This window comes from Amblyomma americanum, chromosome 7 (assembly GCF_052857255.1).
Source record: "Amblyomma americanum isolate KBUSLIRL-KWMA chromosome 7, ASM5285725v1, whole genome shotgun sequence".
NCBI classification, from domain to species: domain Eukaryota; kingdom Metazoa; phylum Arthropoda; class Arachnida; order Ixodida; family Ixodidae; genus Amblyomma; species Amblyomma americanum.
In genome coordinates, this window is record NC_135503.1 from 28,459,492 (window position 1) to 28,478,076 (window position 18,585).

At 47.6% G+C, this 18,585-nt stretch overlaps 2 protein-coding genes across 2 annotated transcripts in view; both read left to right on the top strand.

The window, feature by feature from the left end:
• LOC144098744 (calcium-activated chloride channel regulator 2-like) overlaps positions 1–18,585 on the top strand; it is a 573,215-nt gene that overhangs the window by 103,680 nt on the left and 450,950 nt on the right. The gene's annotated exons all lie outside the window — the stretch shown is intronic.
• LOC144097035 (uncharacterized) lies at positions 8,534–10,436 on the top strand. Its single transcript, XM_077629825.1, has one exon. The coding sequence runs from the start codon at positions 8,705–8,707 to the stop codon at positions 9,974–9,976; it is 1,272 nt and encodes a 423-aa protein (XP_077485951.1). The 5' UTR covers positions 8,534–8,704; the 3' UTR covers positions 9,977–10,436.

Sequence of the window (18,585 nt, forward strand, 5' to 3'; positions counted from 1 at the left end):
TTCGCAACGACTTCTAATTCTCATCGGCCTACGCTTTGTAAACCCCATAAGAGCACTCATACAAGGATGCAAATGCCCAGCTTTCCTGGTGATTAGTGTTCTATTATACATCGCCAACTAGCGCCATCTGTCAGCTGCCATAAGCGAACACCACGTAATTCAAGAGAATATTTTCATTTGTAATTTAAAGAAAGCTAATTAGTGCGGTAAGATGGCACACAATTATGTTGATACTGATGGCCCACTTTTCCTAAACGGTGCAGAATCTGGCTTATAAAACGCTTCCTGCTCTCAAGCTTACTAAATAGGTAATCAGTGAGACGTATCAAGCACTCAAAATTCCCGAAGTAATTTTTGAAGATCAGCGCCATGCATAACATGGCGGCAGCCGCATTAACTAGATACGTTTGTCCAAAACTTGTGGGCTTTTAAAGTCACGATGCGTGTTAGTGTTAAGTTCTACGCAGTTACATGCACCAGCCGTTCATAGCAAGAACGTAGACTAAAACAAAAGAAAAGCCAGGACGGAGTTGGGAAAGAGAGGCGAGAAAGTGATGACGTGCTATTATAAACACGCTTCTTCAAACATATATCCCTTAGCACCGTCGGCGACAAAAGCCTCCGGGACGCACGAATAGCTGTCTTGGCACCTTGGTGCTACCTTTGTCAACCATCACCTGATTTCACTGCCACACATTTAGGCACACCAGTGGGACTTTCACTTGCAAAAATGCGGTCTCGAGCACACTGGCTTCAGCTGCCACTCACTCGTCTCGCCTGCTTGTTCTCGAAAGTAAGCGATAGTTTATCTGCTCTGATAATGTAAGCGAAAGTTTACCAACCTGCCATGTCTTCCTTAAGAATCGGTGTGGGTTTGACACGAACAACGCTAGCATCACTCCTTCGTACGCATGAAGGCCTACGGAAATAGAATGGAAGATAGCCATCGCCGTAACTCAACTGGTGGAGCACCGAGCGCTGCATGCTCGCGGCGTACGCTCTACACACAAATACGCCTATATGGGAGTAAGAAGGGAGTAATCTGTCCTCTAGAGCATTCCCTTTTATGAAAGGGTAGTGTGCTTGTGGACAACTTACTCTCTCTTTACTCCTTTCTGTTTAGAGTGTAAGTTCGCTTCTTTCCGGAGACGTACTGTCTTGACCTTTGCTTTCCTTTAGTCTATCTACGTACACTCTAAACACAAATGCACCTATATGGGAGTAAAAAGAGAGTAAGCTGTCCCCTAGCGTACACCCTTCTTTAAAAGGCTGAGCGCTAGAGGACAGTTTTACACCCTTTTTACTCCTTTTGTTTAGAGTGTACAGGCCGATAATAGCATAGAAAAAAAAGGTTTTTTCCTATTGTAAAAGAAACAAGACACGCCAATGTTTCTCTGCTTCACTGCGTCCGATGTATTGTGGGTAATTCCCCCGTCTGGCTTATATTTCATTTTAACGGGGCAAATATCGATCAGCAACCACCCGGGCACAGTCGTAACTACTAAGTAAAGCTGCACAGCTTTCGTCAAATCATCGCAGTTGAATGAAATTCGCCCTGGCGTGGGGCACTGGATACTAGTCTTCACGGGTCTTTAGATGAAACAATTTTGACTTCAGTAAGAAAGTTTGGCTGATAGTTTTAGTTGCCATATTGAAACTAAATATGCTGCTAAGCAGCAGTGTGTTTAGTATGAACTATGTACTTACCTGTACTACTGGGTAGAAAAGTTTCCGGGACGCGAGTTGTAGGAAAAATATTTATTGCAGCTCCACCTCGCTAAGAGAAGAGAGGAAAGCATTTAGGCGTTTAAAACCTTCATACAATATCACGCGACTGGGTAGCGGCTGGAGCTACAATAAACGTTTTTCCCAGAGCTCCCGTCCAGGAAACTTTTGTCCCCAGTCGAACGTTATACACGCTTTAAGTTGCCGCGTTCGACAAATACAGGCTGCAGGAAGCAATAAGGTTGAACGCTTCGGAAAGAAAATTGATGGCTGCACAGCCAGCACGTGCATGATGGTCTTTTCGCCCGAGAAAGCTGAAAGCTTCGACTACGGGAGAAACAAAAAATGCGGCCATTTGAAGCGTGTTCGCGTTAATTACGAGGAAGCGCGTACACGCCGACACGTTCCGCTGGCTCGGACACTCACCTGAAGAGGGGTGGGCTGCGTTTCGTTACGGTCAGTGCGTGAGTCTGCTGCGCTTGGCCTGTGAAGCTTTTACCACGCGTTCATTTCGAGCCCCCCCCCCCCCCCCCCCCCCTTTTCCCCAATTCGGCCCATCCGCCATCGCCGTTTCTTTTCGGGAGCTTCACTTCTATGCGGGTTCCTAGTTTCCTGTCGCGATGAGTGCTTTCTTCTTCCCCTATCATTGCATGGTGGCGAGGGTATGGCTTCGTTACGAACCCATTTATGTATGACGTCTGTCTCGTCGCCGAGAGCGCGCTGGCGCGAGATATTGTCCCGAAGCGGTTCTGTTCGGGCGAAAGTGCTTTTCGATCGCGGCTTCGCAATCGGACCGTGACGCCAAGGCGGCCCCTCGATTATTGTCATTAATAACCACGCTGTTTTCTCCTCCAATTTTGGCTTTCTTTTTTCTTCTTTCCTTCCTTGCCGGCTGCGAACAATAGTGTAGAAGCCAGGAGTTAGCGGCGACGCTGACTGTCCTCTACTCATCGACTGTGTCTGTGTTTCTAGCCAAGTGTACGTAGTTGCGTGCAGTGCTCTGAAGCTGCTGCGCTAGCTGCCGGTGTAATAAGCAGATGCGGTGCGAACAGCCGCCAAGTCTAGCATTCATGTTGTACATATGTTTAGAGCCCATCCTCATCTATGCAAGACTGATGCCCCCAGTACACGAGCCCACCACAGAGATCAGATGCTGTCAGGTTTCAAAGCAGCAAAGGTCTAGTAGACTTCAAAAAACGGGAAATATTTAAAACGTGAATACAGTATTAGTGTAAGACATTAAGCGAGTAATTTAGTTTTAATCAAAGATGAAAATTGTCAAAAAAGTATTCGAAGATCACGCTAGGAGTAAAGCTCGTGACCTTGAAACCTATTACCACTCCGATACGAAGAGCAGATTTTAATAATCCTGGGTATATGATGTAAGCCTTCTGCATGAAAAAGAAAGCTTCGAGGTGAGGTTCAAGTAGTTATAACTAGTAATAACAAATGATGCAGACAAATTCACCTCAAGGTAGAGCTCTTTTTCCGGCTAGTTCCGAGTATAGAAAGGCTAGTCAGCTCAGCAAAGATGATGGTCACTTGTCAAATCTGATTTGGCGTCACGAGGAGGAGGTGCTCTCAAAGAAGGCTTGCTTGTGAACGTAGATGCTCGTAAATATGCTTGCTATTTAGGTATTCGTTGATTTCAAGCGGTATGCTTAACGTCAACAAAGTAAAAAGGAGTTAGACGCGAATAGATGGCGAGCAAAAATGGTGGACGCGTTTTAGGTGAGCAGAGCTAGAAGTGCTTCGGCAGGCAGACGTGAAATTAACTGCCGCTTCATTCAGTCACAATGAAATTAACTGCCGCTTCATTCAGTCACAATGTAAAAACTGTCACTAAGCAGTTGCAAGAGAGATCTCTTACTAACTTCCGACTGAGTTTCCAACTAGTGATGAGCACCTCATCACACCAAATTAGCATTCATAATCCTCGTATGAATTCTAAGCTCAATTAAGTTCGCGCTGCATGGGACTAGAATGACGAAATACGCTGCATCTTCTGCTGCTGTAGATCATCTTTGTTTTAATGCGATAGCATTAGAACCCTCAAGGGGTCAAAATGCGTCGTTAGTCATAAAATTCGCCCACTGGCTGGAGGGAAAGTGACGTCACCAGATAGGAGCATTCCCATTGGCTGGAGGGAAAGTGACGTCACCAGATCGGAGCATTCCCATTGGCTGGTCTGTTGATGCCTTTACCAGGTGACATAACTTCTCTTCAGCCAATAGGATTTATCTTGTCTAGTGACGTCACTTTGCTCCAGCCAATGGACGAAATTTATGAGCGACACATTGTTTTACCGATTAGGCTTTTAATTCTATCGAATTAATAACTTGGAATAATTGTGAAGCGAGGAGACGAAAAAAAAAACTATCTTAAATATCACTTTAACTGTAAATGTTCTAGTCGTTCGTCGCCGCTCTTTCGAATGCGCTTATCTTGACAGACGCGAAAGGGTCATAAACATTACAAAACTATCGGTGCCTTATGTAATGCGGGAATTCTTACATTCTCGAAATTCGCTTGGAACAAAAATTTGAATGTAAGGTATGCCGCTCGAAGTAACTAGAGCAAGTAAAAAAAAATAGTTGGAGCCCTACCTTTTGACGGTGGACTACAGCGATCATCGTTCATTCGTAGGAGAGTACTTATTGAACGAGAACAGAAATAGCTACCCCTTATTCGTATTTTTTTCATTAAAAAGTGGACGCTCCTGCATGTTCTAAAGAATGACCCAATTGGCCCTTTTTCTGCTAATCAATACTCAAATGCGGGCTGTCCAAATTAGAGTAAAAGGGTTTCTTGGTCAAGTGGACTGTTTATGCGAACGACAAGTTATTCTTAGCTCTGAGACAGCGCATAAAATTTAATCAGCGCTTGCTAATGGTAATGAAGAATAGTGTATAATGTAGGCAAAGTTAATGACCCCGCATTGGTTTCTTACTCTGCATCGTCTCCTGCATCTAATTACTGTCCGCTCCACACCTTTCTTTGTTTTTTTTCTACAAAAATCTCTTTTCTGTACTAACCGTTCCTTTATTTTAGAACCGGATCCTTAACTCACTTGCGTTACAATTGTTGCACAGTTGAGGCCTTACTTTTTTGACCACATTACAGAATAAGTATCTGCATTAATGCTGTGGTGTCAATCCGATATGCAACTTGGAACATCCTCTCAAACATTCTTTTTCGGCCAGAGCTGAAACAAGATTATTTTTCGGCCAGAGCTGAAGCAAAATCGACTTGGCTTTTCAGGCTGATCGCAAACACACTAAAGTCCGCTGAGTGTCCTAGACTTGTCGAACGCTAGCTTGAGAGAGAGAGAGAGAGAGAGAGAGACGCCTCTCTGCGTTGATGATGACGAGTGATAAAAAGTCATCTACAGAGGGCAGGGAGTTCCCAAGTCACTGAGCATTTTAACGCGATAGCGTTAAAGGTACTGTTACCAAAAAAATCCGGCGCTGGCGCTTTCGGCGTTGTGAGCGAAAAAGTACGAGCTTGACTGTGGCAGGTGTGGCCCAGAGAGCAACCCAGAAGCCATGTGGGCCACGTAGGTCACGTGACCTTGCGGCGTCATCACAACCTGCCCGCCGGATAGTGAGCAAACTGCCCACTGTGGCAGTTTTGTTTTTGCCGCCCAAAACGGCTCTAAATTTTCCTCGTTTTCACAGATGTCCATTGCCGAACCTTCAATGGTTTTGGACCAAACGTTCGATATCTCGAAGCATAGTGCCCCTTCTGGAATTTCAAAAGCTGTGCTCGCCTTTAATTTTGGCAGGCCTTCAATTTCGCAATATAATCTTCAGACCTAAAACTAAAACTAAAATGGTTAATAAGATCGTTTTAGTTAGTTATTAGTATTTTCCTTGGACTATATCGCGTAAATAGTGTCCGCCTACTGCAGTATCTTTCACGGCTCTATAAATAAAAATCTGTAATGAGTAGTTAGAAACACCCTGTATTGTAAAGGACCGTGAGCGGTGAATAACCTTGCGCGAGAGGTGCAGTGGGAAAACTGCCCAACTCTGTAAGAGCTTGTTGAAAGCAGAGTGGTTCCGCCAAAATCGATCCAGTGCTTAAACACGTATACCTCCTTGAGCTTACTTCTTAAGAGCTAAAGTCCAATTGATTGATTGATTGATTGATTGGTGGATAGATTGATTGATTGATTGATTGATTGGATTGATTTATGGATGGATTGGGTTGATGAATCGATTGATTGATTGATTGATTGATTAATTGATTGATTGATTGATTGATTGATTGATTGATTGATTGATTGATTTCCCTCACGAGCCCGACAGGCCAACAGGCCCATGTGGCTTTCACGCACTTACAAAATTGCTACCCAGTACGAAACCGCAGTCCACGCGCGAAGCCTAACACCGCAGCTCCATTCGGCGTAATTCGGCAAAGAAGAAGCCGGCCTCTTTCGCTATCTGCGAGACGAGGCTCTCGAATTCGTTCCGCTCCTATACGGCGCTGGTGGCGAACGCGCACAAGCAGCAGCATTGGCCGCGGCTCGGGATCCAGCTCTTCGCCACCGCGACGACGAGATGGAGGATGGGCAGCTCCAACAAAAGCCCCGCGGGTACGCAAGAGGCCGCAACGAAGGGCCGCCCGCTGCGGCCATTAAAGTTTCATGACATCCAGGAGCACTTTGAGCCCGCGCGCCGTATCCGGCCGAGGTCGCTTACGCGATGAAACGGCCGAGAAATTGCTTTGATGCGCTGACGTGATTGGGTGCGGCCGCCGCTCACTGCGTGAGTGTGTGCGCGCGGGCTGGCGTCGTTGCCCGCGCCCCTTCCTTTCGCGGCCGTATATATACACCGGGCGCCTCGCTCTTCTCTTCCATTTCTTCGGATGCTGCCGCACCGGACGAGAGGACGTGTGATGAGCTGCTCGCTGAGTTGGCAAGTGAGCCCTGTACGCGCTCCGGCGCCGAAAGAACTTTCCTCGGAGAGATGACGCCTCACCTTGTCGTCAGGTGTCTCTGCGGTGGCTTTGGGCTGTGCGGTTGCTTTGCTCTCTCTCTCTCACTTCTTTTGTTCTGTTCCTCAACTTCCATTTTTCGTTATTCTTCTACTGGCTCTTCTTTCTTCTCTTTCTTTCCCTCTCTCTGTCTATCTCTCTCTCCTCTAGTTGAAGCCTGCGCTGTGGCCGAGATGTCACCATCTGGAAATGATTTCTAAAAATCGCTGGTATTGTGATGCGTACTGCGAGTTGGCTAACCTGAGTAATGCAGGGGTCTATATATGCTGGCAGCGCCTGTCGCCGTGACGAACGCAGGGAAAGAAGAAAGCATGACAGACCCACACACATGATTAAAAGCTCTAAGAAATATTTGGTTCGATGACCTCCTGTGTGTGACACTTCAGTGCTGAACAAGAACCGACTATCTTTTGCCCACCTATCGCCGCTTTTCCTCACCTGAAACTAGGTATTCGGAATTTCTTCTTTAGCAGTACGGCTTCACACTGAATTTTTTCTACCCTCCTCCTCGGAGCCTCTAGGATGAATACGGCCACCGACATTTCTGCTCATTCCTGCAGGGAGAGAGAGGGAAAAGGTTTGTTTAGCCAGAACAACAATTTGCAGGAGCCGGGTGGTTTGTGCCCCAAGTTCAAGGCCCCGTTGGCGGCAGCTGATTTCCGGACTAGCTGCATGATCCAAGCTTGCCGGTCCAGGTTGTCCCTGGTCAGCGCCGCCTCCCACTGCTCGTTTGTCGAGAATTGCCCTGTTAACGTTTGGTTTGGTTTGGTTTGTCTTTTCATTTCCAATGAGGTATAATATAGAGCGCTGGGCTTTCTCAGCACCAAGGAGAGTAACCTGGATATTTTGTTGGACTAGTTTTGTTTAGTGAAAATTAGGAAATGCGCTAGTTTGTATTCTCCTTCAGTCTATGGCTTCAGAGACTGATAGTTTGTGTGGTGGCGAGAAATGTATTCTTTCTAACCAAAGTTGGATGGCATATGGTTTCTCGACACTCAGAAAGTCAACCAGCGAGGGGAACGTCTCAGGGTGTGTGGAGTAGAGGTGTGGTCCGGCCGGGTTGTGAGAGCTCGGACTAGATCATTCGCTACCTTGTTTCAGTCTAGGCCTTCGTGTCCAGGTGTCCATGTTACTCTGTGTGAGTGAGAGAGTCTACTTAATAGTGTGCTCTCCATTCCGTAAGGTTTTTTAGGAAATTAGTCCCTGCATGCTTGTTGCGAGTCCGTCATTACATGAGATGACTTCCCTCATTGGTCTTGAGCCTTGCTGGTGATGGCTATGGCCAGTGATTCCGCTTCCGCAGGATCCTTTGCATAGATCGAAGCCCTGATAACTGGCCCCTTCTGGCTGTCGACCGCAGCTATAGTGAACTTACTTGGCTCGGTGCAGGCCCCGATGTCCACGCAGACCGCATTCAGGTCCTTTGATAGGACTCTTTTTGTTTTTTTCAGGGCTTGGACTCTGTTTTTCCTTTTGCCCTTCTGACACTCGTGGTGCATGTCTCTCGGTGTGGGGTATACGTGGGTCCAGTACTTCCATCTCGAATAGGAACAGCTACGTTGCTGACATTAATTTTCATTGCGCTTTTCTTAGAAATGATGTCTCCTGTCCGTTAATATGCTTTCAATATTTCCGCGTTTCTTAATGTCAGTACTCGTTAGATTCACAACATTCAATTTGTTTCATCTTATTCGAAATCAATGTTAATAATTTTCTTTCTTTTTTTCATTGCCTTATTCTTGACCACTGGCCTTCTTGGCACGAGTGTTTTCTGAGGCCAACAAAAGCAACAGCCGCTTCTCTGACGGTGGCGCCCCCTGTGAAGCGCGGGCAAAGAAGAAGTGCTCGCCCGTAAGTTGGCGGGGAAGCGAACAGTGGGTGGTAACGCCATCCCGGAGGTCGTCGCGGGGGAGCCTCGGCGCGGAAGGTATGGGCCCGCGGCTGGGCACCGGCCGGCAGCCTTCCGCCGCGGCCATCTACCATGCAACCGGCCCGCGACGGCCCCGCACTGTCTAAGCTGGGCCGGGCGTCCATGCTCTCCCAACTACATCGCAAGCTCACCTTCGCCTCGGCTGGGTCGGGCTCGATGGGTAGCTCCCTCCCGCCGGGTCTCGTCAATCGCGGCCAGAACCTGTGCTTCGCCATCTCCTCGCTCCAATGCCTGTTCCGCACGCCCGAGATGGACGGCCTCATGCAGGAGTGGGTGCAGAACAGCAACCTCGTCATGGGCTCCAACGAGGAGGCCTTTCTGTGGAGCTACCTGAACCTGCACGTCGAGTGCGTCGCCAGGAACCTGCAGCCCGCGACGCAGGACAACTTCGTGCGGCTCTGCCGCCACTTCATGCCACAGCTCATGTCCACTTCGTCCAGCACGCAGGAGCAGCAGGATGCAGCCGAGTTTGTGATGACGTTGCTCAACGTCCTCCACAAGATACTCAACAGCCGGCGGCAACGCAATAAGCCGGGCCAGCAGGCAAACGGCAGCGGATCGGGCGAGTTCAACGCCGAGTTCTTCCAGGTGTCCATCTCGACGATGAACAAGCGCATCCTGGACCGGATCCTGCTGGTGGCCTACAAGGGCTGGCAAAGCTACGAGCGCGGCAACGATTCTCCCATAGTGCATCTGTTCACGGGTCAGACGTCGGACATACACCAGTGCACCTCCTGTCTCAAGACGAGCATCCGGACGCAGGAGTACAACGTGCTTCCCATCACCATCGACCAGCGTGGCAGGGCCGGTAGCGAGGGCAAGGATGTAATGCGACTGTACGACCTGCTCGTGTCCTTCACTGAGGCCAAGCGCATGGACAGCCGCGACACGAGCAGCGAAAACGAGTTGCAGCCGGGACCCATCTGCAACATGGCCGCACACACCAGTTGGCTGCACCGCACCATGATCTCCCAGACGCCCTCCGCGGTGGTCCTGCAACTGCTACGCTTCCAGTACGACAGCGCCACGGGCCAGACGCACAAGATTCGGGACCCCATCCAGATACCCAGCATCAACATGTGCCTGCCCAACGGTTCGGGCACGTGGCCTCAGTACAGGCTGTACGGCATCGTGGCCCACATCGGGACTCGGTCGACGCAAGACGGTCACTACATCGCTTACGCCGCGGAGAACCACCTGCGTGGCGAGAAGTGGTACAAGTTTGACGACGAGTTGGTGACCCTTGTGGACGACATGGAGGAGGAACTGACCAAGCCTTTCCTCTTGGAAAACGCTTACCTCCTGTTCTACAAAAAGACGTGACTGGTAGTCGCACGACGGGAAACCCTGCGCCAAATTGCTGATTCCAGAGTCCTCGGTAAAACTGGCTTGTATGCAGCGTGAGCGTGCGTCGAAAGGCCTGTTCAGTGTCCAGCATTGATGTGCACTTAAGCCAACCAGTTTTCTGCAACAAGTACCTCAGTCTGTTCGCTTACCTTTTTATGGGTGGAAATGTTACCAGTGGTGCTCTATTGTTGACAACAGTGCTTTGGTCTCCGCCGTTGTTTGCTCTGGTTGGCAACTTTAGCGTTACCGGCAACGCACAAATTCTGCGAGAAATCTTGCTTGTAAGATAAGAACATAAGAAAGTGTTGCAGTCACTTTCACATGGTGTGCTGTTCGCTTTCTGTGGCCACGTTTCATTCAACAAATTTGTGAAGCAAGAATATTTTTAGTGGCCTCGTTTGTCTCCTATAGCATTTATTACCAATACCACTGTGATGTGGTTTAACCAACATAGCATATTAAAAAGCTGGTGCACGGTATGGATGAAGTGAACTCGGCGGGCAAGCAGCAATGGCAACGCAAGCGATGCGATGTTAGATGGTACTACCTACAGCTACACTATCCAAATATAGTTTATTCAGACATTCGACCATCGTGGCACGGTATTCCTTTCGCTTTCTCTTCGTTCATTCTATCTTGAATGTACTTCTTTCACTATAATGAAAATACCCCCACACCTCATTTGTATTGTAAGCACTGCGTTTGCAGCACTCAAATGCTTGCAATGGAAGAAAGCCCAACATGCGATCTTTAATCTTAATCCAAAGAAATTTTATAGGCAGAATGAAATACTTGCATTTTATCTGCGCTGTTGAAGTTGTCTACGTTAAAGAGTGAAAGCACGCTCATCGTCTCCACTTAAGCGAGGCATTGAAAGAGGTGAAAAGATGTTAAATGCCTGTTAAAGATGCATGTGTAAGTCGTCAATGGTGTGGATGCAGATTCAATTAGGCCAAACACTCTTTAATATTGAATATAAATGTTTGATACACATACTGTGTATTTTTGACGTCCCCTTTACCTCGTGGTCGGTGGTTTTCAATTTATTTCTTAATACAAAAAGAGGGCTTGTACTGCAGAGCTTAGGAATAATTTCAGCTTAATGCCGGTCTTATCGGCAATGAACGGGCGGATCACGCTGCCCGCTCGGCCCATACTGAGGAGCGCCACGTCCCAATTCCTCTTTCTAGAACTGACGCGGCACGGAAGCTCCGCCTTCTTGCTCGGCAGTGCACCGAGTCGCAATGGAATGAGCCACATTTAAGAAATACGCGACTGTACTCACTTGATCCAACATTAAGTCTTCGAGCGCCATCACAGCTTCGCCGTAGAGACGCCACGCTTTTATATCGACTTTGGTTGGGTGTTGCCTTTACTAAAGCCTAAGCCTTCCGCATAGGGATGACCGACACCCCAACCTGTGACCACTGCGGCCATGAAGAATCAATTGGTCATATATTGTGCTCCTGCCCGCAGTACAGTCCGCAGAGGGCATGCCTTAGCCACGAACTTCACCAACTGGACGACCAACCGCTATCCGAAAAAAGAATTCTACAACATCGCAAGGACCTACCGTCGCAGAAGAAGGCCGTGCAAGCGCTTTTGCGCTTCTTACAATCTACCGGGCTGTGTGAAAGACTAACTGGAACGCCTTGTGTGTGTGTGTCTCCATGTGTGCATGTTCCTTTTTTTTTCCTTTTTTTTGCGTTTACCTCTCTGTCATCTTTCTAACCCCTATCCCCCATCCCCAGTGTAGGGTGGCAAACCGGAGACTCACACCTGGTTAACCTCCCTGCGTTTCCTTCATTCTCTCTCTCTCTCTCTCTAATGCCGGTCTTATTTCACCTAAATAACAACAAAGAACATTTTTATAGGAATACACTGCAGACATTGCCATGCAGTCTATAGCTTAAGATGTCTACGTGACTCCATATGTAGACGGATGGCTTAGCCACGTTATCCAGGTGGGGTGAGGTAGGAAAAACAAAGGTGAAGAAGAAGAAGTAGTGGATGACGAAGAAGCAGAGGGTAGCCACCGATACAGATTTCAGTCCACTTTCTACCTGTACCTAATTGAACCCCCGGGTGCTGCTCTCCCGCATGTGTTGCCATTTACCTTATTTGTTTTTCTGTTATTAAATTTATTGTCCGCTTTTTGCCACGAATACATCCGGCTCAATAGCCTTTCTATGCCTCCCGATTCTTGGCGGATCTCCCAGCGTAGGTATACGCCATTTTTTGTCAGGACAACAACAGCATGAAGCTCTCGCATGAAAATGAGCTAAGACGAGTGACATAATTCACCACGCCCCCAGTTTTATGTACGAATTAAAACGCAAGAACAGGAGAGAATAGAACCTGATCCAAGCGGCGAGTTAAATGAGAAAGATGTTGAAAAAGTGAGTAGTAGACGATCAGTAGTCGCAGTCGATGGGAATGCGTTTCTGCAGCAGTTGCGCCCAGCATTGCATGGGTATATCTGCATTTTTATTTTATTTTTGCACAGTCACATTCTTCACGGCGCTTTTCCTGCTGCTTCAAAAAAGCTGTCTTGGTGGCTTTGGAAAATGGCAGCGTGTTCAGACGGAGTTCAAGTTATAAGTTACCACTCGGAAAATTTGTATTAGTGCTTTATTTAAAATCGTGGTTCGCACAGTACTATCTCAGTGGTATAGTAATGAGAAAGAAAGAAGAAAAAGGTTATAAAAAAGTGGACAATAACATGCAAACAAGCTCTGAATCTTGTCTTCCAACCACGTCGCCTTCGGTGTAGATACGGCAAGAATAAAATACATAAAAAACTTTGCGAAACGCGGCCTATGATTTTTGCATTTCTGTGCTTCATCTACAGGCATGAAAGCATCGGCCCACGCAAAGGTTCCTGCGGTCATGTTTAACCTATTTCGTTGCAGCAGAACTACTGCAGTCAACGCCACAAATGCCTGTCGAGTGACTGACGTCGGCAGCAATCACAGCACTATTACCAGCTCACGTATAAAATCTCTTTCTCACATGAGCGCACTAGTAAACAAGCGAAGGAGTTACGTGCAGGCAGAAAAAAAAAGCAAAAAGGTTGCCCAGTTCTGCTCGAATGTGGAGCCGCAATAGTGTCAGAACAAAGCGCGCGCACTTCAGCAGGCGCCGAAAATAATTCGCGTTGACAGAACCGGCGCTCTACCCGTGATGGGAAAACGCGCCTGCGAACATAGAAGCGACAAAAAAAGGCAAACAAGTGAGCAACGAAGGGAGGTAGAAAATCTAAGCAGACGACACCCATTCGCTTCACGGAGGAGGCAAGACGAGAGGAGCACGTCACTCCATGTTGGCAGCGCATCTTGCTGTTACGAGCGCGCGACATCGTTCCGAAAAATCGTGGGGTCTCGCCATCTGTATGCGACTCGGTCACGAGCACGATTCGGGCGCGAAAATTCGTAGCCTCGCCTTGCCGGGAACCGTCGCGCGCATCAAGGTGCACTTTTTCTGCTCCTGGCTCGGCGAAATCGGTGCAGTGCCGCGACAGCTGGAGTTGATGTCCGAGGGGCTCGAATTTTAAGTTTCTTGATCCGAGTCATAGGCTAGTTAGGCTAGGCTATAGATTATAAACGAAGTCAAGTCGCGCTGAGTGTAATAATTTGGCTGAATACACGAGGATTAAAGAAGGATGAAAAAGAACACGGAAGAAAAGGTGATGATCAATGTTGCACAGTGATATTAGCCAGGCCTTTTCTATATCCCTACATTTAGCCCTGTCATGTGTCATCTGCTGCCGCGTTATTCCCGTTAACTTCCTAATCTTGTCCTCTTAGCTGACTCTGCCGCCCCCTGCTACGCTTGACCGGTGTTGAGATTCAGGTAGCAGCATCCCACCGCTGCCACCAGTTGTTGGGATTCAGGTAGCGTGACTGGGCCGGAGAAGAGACGAGGATGATCGGAGGAAGAAAACTTGGAAAAATTTATACAAGGACTATTTACATTATGTACAAGTAGGGCAATTGAGAGTGCTTCTCAGTAAAGAGAGCTTCTTAGGAGTCGGGAGTCTCTAACATCTCTCAAGAAGGGGGCTCTCTTCTGGTACCAAACCAACAGCTCCCTAAATACCCTTCGTATTCCCCAGATCCCTAGCTGGGGAATATAGTTCGAAGAATGATGTCCAATCAAACGATGGCACTGATGGTACCGCCCACGGCAGGGCGGTCCTGATGTTCTCTCCCAGCTCGGTCGATGGAAAGGGAACAGGACCCGGTCACGTTGTCGTCCACGCGGCCTCCAGGTGGGCACGCACGTGTGTCCGTACCGCGCCCATGTTGACCCGGAAGGCGCCAGCATGACACAGCAATGCAGGCTGTCTCCTAGTAGGGGTTGAAAGATCTTGTACTGGTGACCGGAACGCGGAAGCTCTGTCGAAGGTGCGGCACTCGGGCAATTGTTCAACGCCAGCGTGACCGAAGGGGACCACACTGATACCGCACTTCGTCGTCTGAGTACCGGAACGAATACGCTTATGGTCGTCGCTGCTTCCGGCATTCCTGTTCGAACACGTGGGGACGCTATTGTCGTCGCTGCTTCCGGCATTCCTGCAGCCACGTCTCCCCTAGAGGGCTCACCCACCCTCGCGGTGGTCCTCAGGGAATCCTCCCCATGCCCACTCCACAGCAGAAAGGAAGCATGAGCACAACACCGGTTTAGGGACCGATACAATTACCCTAAGGAATTTGCAGGTTATCTTGTCTTCACATTACGTGCACTGATCACGCCCATTTCTTCTTTTTGATTTCGACTATGGCGTCGCTAACAAGCGTTTGTTCCCTGACCGACTCTTTTCTTAACGTTACACTTATCAGTTTCTTTTCCATGGCTCACTGCCCTCTCGTGTGCCTAATTTCAAGACCTCTCATTGGCCTACAAGTTTCCACTCATAAATGGGTACAGGCAAGATAGAACTCTTCTACAAATTCCTCTTTAAGTATACTAGCAAGCTGACATTCATAATCTTGAGAGTACCTGCGGAATGCACTCCGCATTCTTATACTCCTAGTTAGTTCACTTTCGTGATCAGGGTCGACGGTTGCTGAATACCTGCTCTAAGTAGGTGTATTCTGTGACAACTTCCAATGGTGCGCTGCATATCGTAAGTGGTTGTTTCCTTCTGAGATGTGTGAAACATTACTTCAATTTCTTCTTAATAATTTATGAACCCACTGTGCTGATTCGCCTGCATAGCTCCTCAATCATGCTCTGCAATTCGTTAGCTGAGTTAGGTAACGATGTCATCAGCAATTCAGAGATCACTGTGGTATTCTCTATTCACTCTTATCCATAACTCTTCCCAATTGAGTTCCGTGAATGCCTCCTGTAAATACGTGGTGAATAGCAACAGAGAGGTCGTGTCTCCATGCCTGACACCATTCCTGGATGGGATCGTATCATGTTCCCTTTGGACAACTGTGGTCGCTGTGCCGCCACTATAGACATTTTGCAATACGTTTACATATACACCTTCTCTAATCTGATTGCGCAATGCCTGCACGACCATGGATGCTCACTGGTCATTTATGAAGTCTACACATGAGTTGGCTGTATTCAGCGCCTTTTTTTACCTATTTAGCGATGGAGTGATTATGGTCTGCAGTCAAGTAACTTTTCCCAAAAACCAGCGTGGTCCTTTCGTTGACTGAAGTCTAAAGTTGCCTTAACATTTTTAGACATTAACTTAAATACCTTATAAGTAAAGTCCAGGAAGCTGTATTGTTATGTAATTTCCATGCCCTACACGTCCCTTCTCTTAAGGATTAAGATAATGTTAGCTTCTTCCATGGTAACGCCAGGCTCGAAAGCCATTAGGAATTTTCGTATGTTATAGAGAGTGACAACTTTTCCTGGCACAATCTGTTCACAGTCCGTCAACAGGCTTGCAGTTACTTTATCCTCACCTGCCGTTTTTATTATTTCCAGTGCTTGTAAGGCTTTCATTACATTCTCTTCCGATATATACCAGTGGGATGTCAAATTCGTCCACACTACTACAAGTTTTCGACCTTAGCGTCATAAATATTTCGGCCACTGTGCAGGCCCATGTAGATTTAATTCCTCGGCTGATTTAACTATCATAACCATATTGGAAATGAAATGACCCTTCTTGTCTCTTAGGGTCCACATCAGATTTCTGCCCATGCCTAATTTCCTTCTGACTGCTTTTAGGCTGTCTCCGTTCTTTAAAGCGTACTGGATCCTTTCCATATTATAATGTTTTGTATTGTTTGCCTTACGCCTGTTGGATAGATTTGACAGTTCTGATAGTTCTATAAATCTACGGGCTTAGATGCTTTCATGATTTGTAATGGAGTCGCTTACACCAATCTCACGGTTCACACACACAAAAAGAGAAAGGATTTTCACGGTATTCCCTTAGTACTGTGTCTGCGGTAAATATTAACAGGGCCTTTGTTACAAGCCATAAACCGCGTTATGCTTGGATGCAAGTACATCAACTAGGGTGAGGATAGAGTTCTGACAAATAATCTTAAGTATTTGAAGTTGGGCGTGACGACATAAAAGGACTAAATATTCTATTCACCTAGCGCAAGCCGGAACTAGATCATACTTCTTCTCAAGGCTGGTGAAATGATAACAATTTTTTTTGCTTATTTTGCAGCGCGACAAGTTGCGAATTGCAGAAATTAAAACAGACTTCAGCTTTGGTTAAGGCATTGACGAGAGACGATTCTGTGCTATTAAGTTTTATTATATTCCATTCCAATTTTACACTACTTTATTCGATCCTGTTTCAATAGTAATTGAATAGAATTTCTATGTTATTCCTGCCCTGCCTTCCACAAATGCCGCACGGTATTATTGACACACAGTGCAGGCAAGAAAGGGGCAGGCGGAATCCGAGATGGCAAGGAATGGGAGAGGCTGTGGAGGGGAGAGGGAAGGGAAGAAGGGGAAGAGGGCGACAAAGCCGAATGCCGGATGGGACGCCGCGCACACGACAGCCCTCTTTAGCAGCGACATTGCATTACACAGCAGCGACGACGCGCCGTACAAATGTATGCAAGACGCCGGCAGAATATTGAGCGCGTCAAATATGCCCCCCCCCCCCCCCCCCCCTCCCCGCGCGGAGACGTCCGAGCTCTTCCACGTGACGTCGCCTGTTTGTGTGGGCGCGCGCTGCGAGCCTGCTGCCGGCCGCGACTTGTATGCGCGCGGCGTTTGTGGTATTGAAAAGTCTGGCGCGTTCTGAGGCTTTTGGCGTCAGCCGTCGAGAGAGCTCGGGGCTGAGTGGTGGGGAAGAAGGGTGAAACCTGAGCGGAACCGAAGGAGCCGCGATACGTTTTGGGGTTTTCCTGGGCACGGTGTTAACATTCGGCAGCGTTGTTGTGGCGCCGCCTTGTGTGTATGAGTGTAAGATTTGTTCGCACATAATCAACAGGTTGATGAACGCGGAGAACTCTGGGTAGATAAGTTCGACCTTTAATTCTACTGTGGCGCCTTACTCTCACGGATTGTGCAGCACTTTCCTCTGAAAAGCTCAAGTCACTTTTCTGCAGCAACACATTTTGCCTCCTAAACTGCAAGTTATGATTGCAAGTTGAGGATACCAACCGCGCACTATCTTGGTTATCTCTGCGTCGGGCACGTAGTGCGCACCCTTCCGATGATCCTTTATCTTGGGAAATGGTCAGAACTACGGTGGTGTGATGTATGCACTGAAAGGTGGGTGACGACATAAGGAGAAGACCAAGGCCACCAGCGGCGCAAGTAATTAAGTGGCCATATAAGAATGCTGTGCTCAGGATCTCCCAACTTCAATATGAATGCAACGTCCTTCAATGCAACAGTGCAGGAGTCAAAACTTAATGGAGCCACGTAGGGGCTCAGTGGTTATGGTGCTCGGCTGCTGACCCAGAAGACGCGGCTGAACCGTCGCGCTGTTTGAATGTAAGCATGAATTACCAACTAACCCAGCAATTCGTTCTGAGTTTGTTCTAATGTAAGTCAGTCATAGCTTTTGACGCGTGACTTGGTGCGAGCCTTGCGACAACATCACAACCTGCCCAATGGACTGTGAACAAAGTAGCCGCCGCGGCAGGCGGCAGTTAAATTAATTATTGGTCGCGATAGGTTGCTATTGCTCGAGAATAGCAACCTGGGTCTCACAAGCACCACCGGTGGCTGTGGTGGTTAACCGCTGCACCGTTGCGGATTGGTATGAAGACTCCCAGCGATCTGTGGATGTAAAGTATAGAATTCTGCGTATATGGGCATTAACCTATATTAACGCTATAGCGCCATACCGTTAAGCCGGAGCTACAACAGAGGCAGCAGCAAACGTGTGTATATATATATATATATATATATATATTAGCAGACAAGGCAAAAGAAATGAGGGGCGCGTTTGACAAATACATTAAGGAAGCTAACAGTCACCGAAACCAAGGTGCAAGGGGAATATTTCTAATTTTTTTTTATTTGTAATGACAATCGCTTGGTTTTTAAAGAAAATTACTTATAAAGCAGCAGAAAAAACAACCATGCCGCCGGTGGGATCAGAACCCACGACCATTAAAAACCTAGCGATTGTC

Excerpts from the sequence above, each read along its gene's own strand:
- LOC144097035 (XM_077629825.1), top strand. The coding sequence starts at position 8,705 with ATGCAACCGGCCCGCGACGGCCCCGCACTGTCTAAGCTGGGCCGGGCG.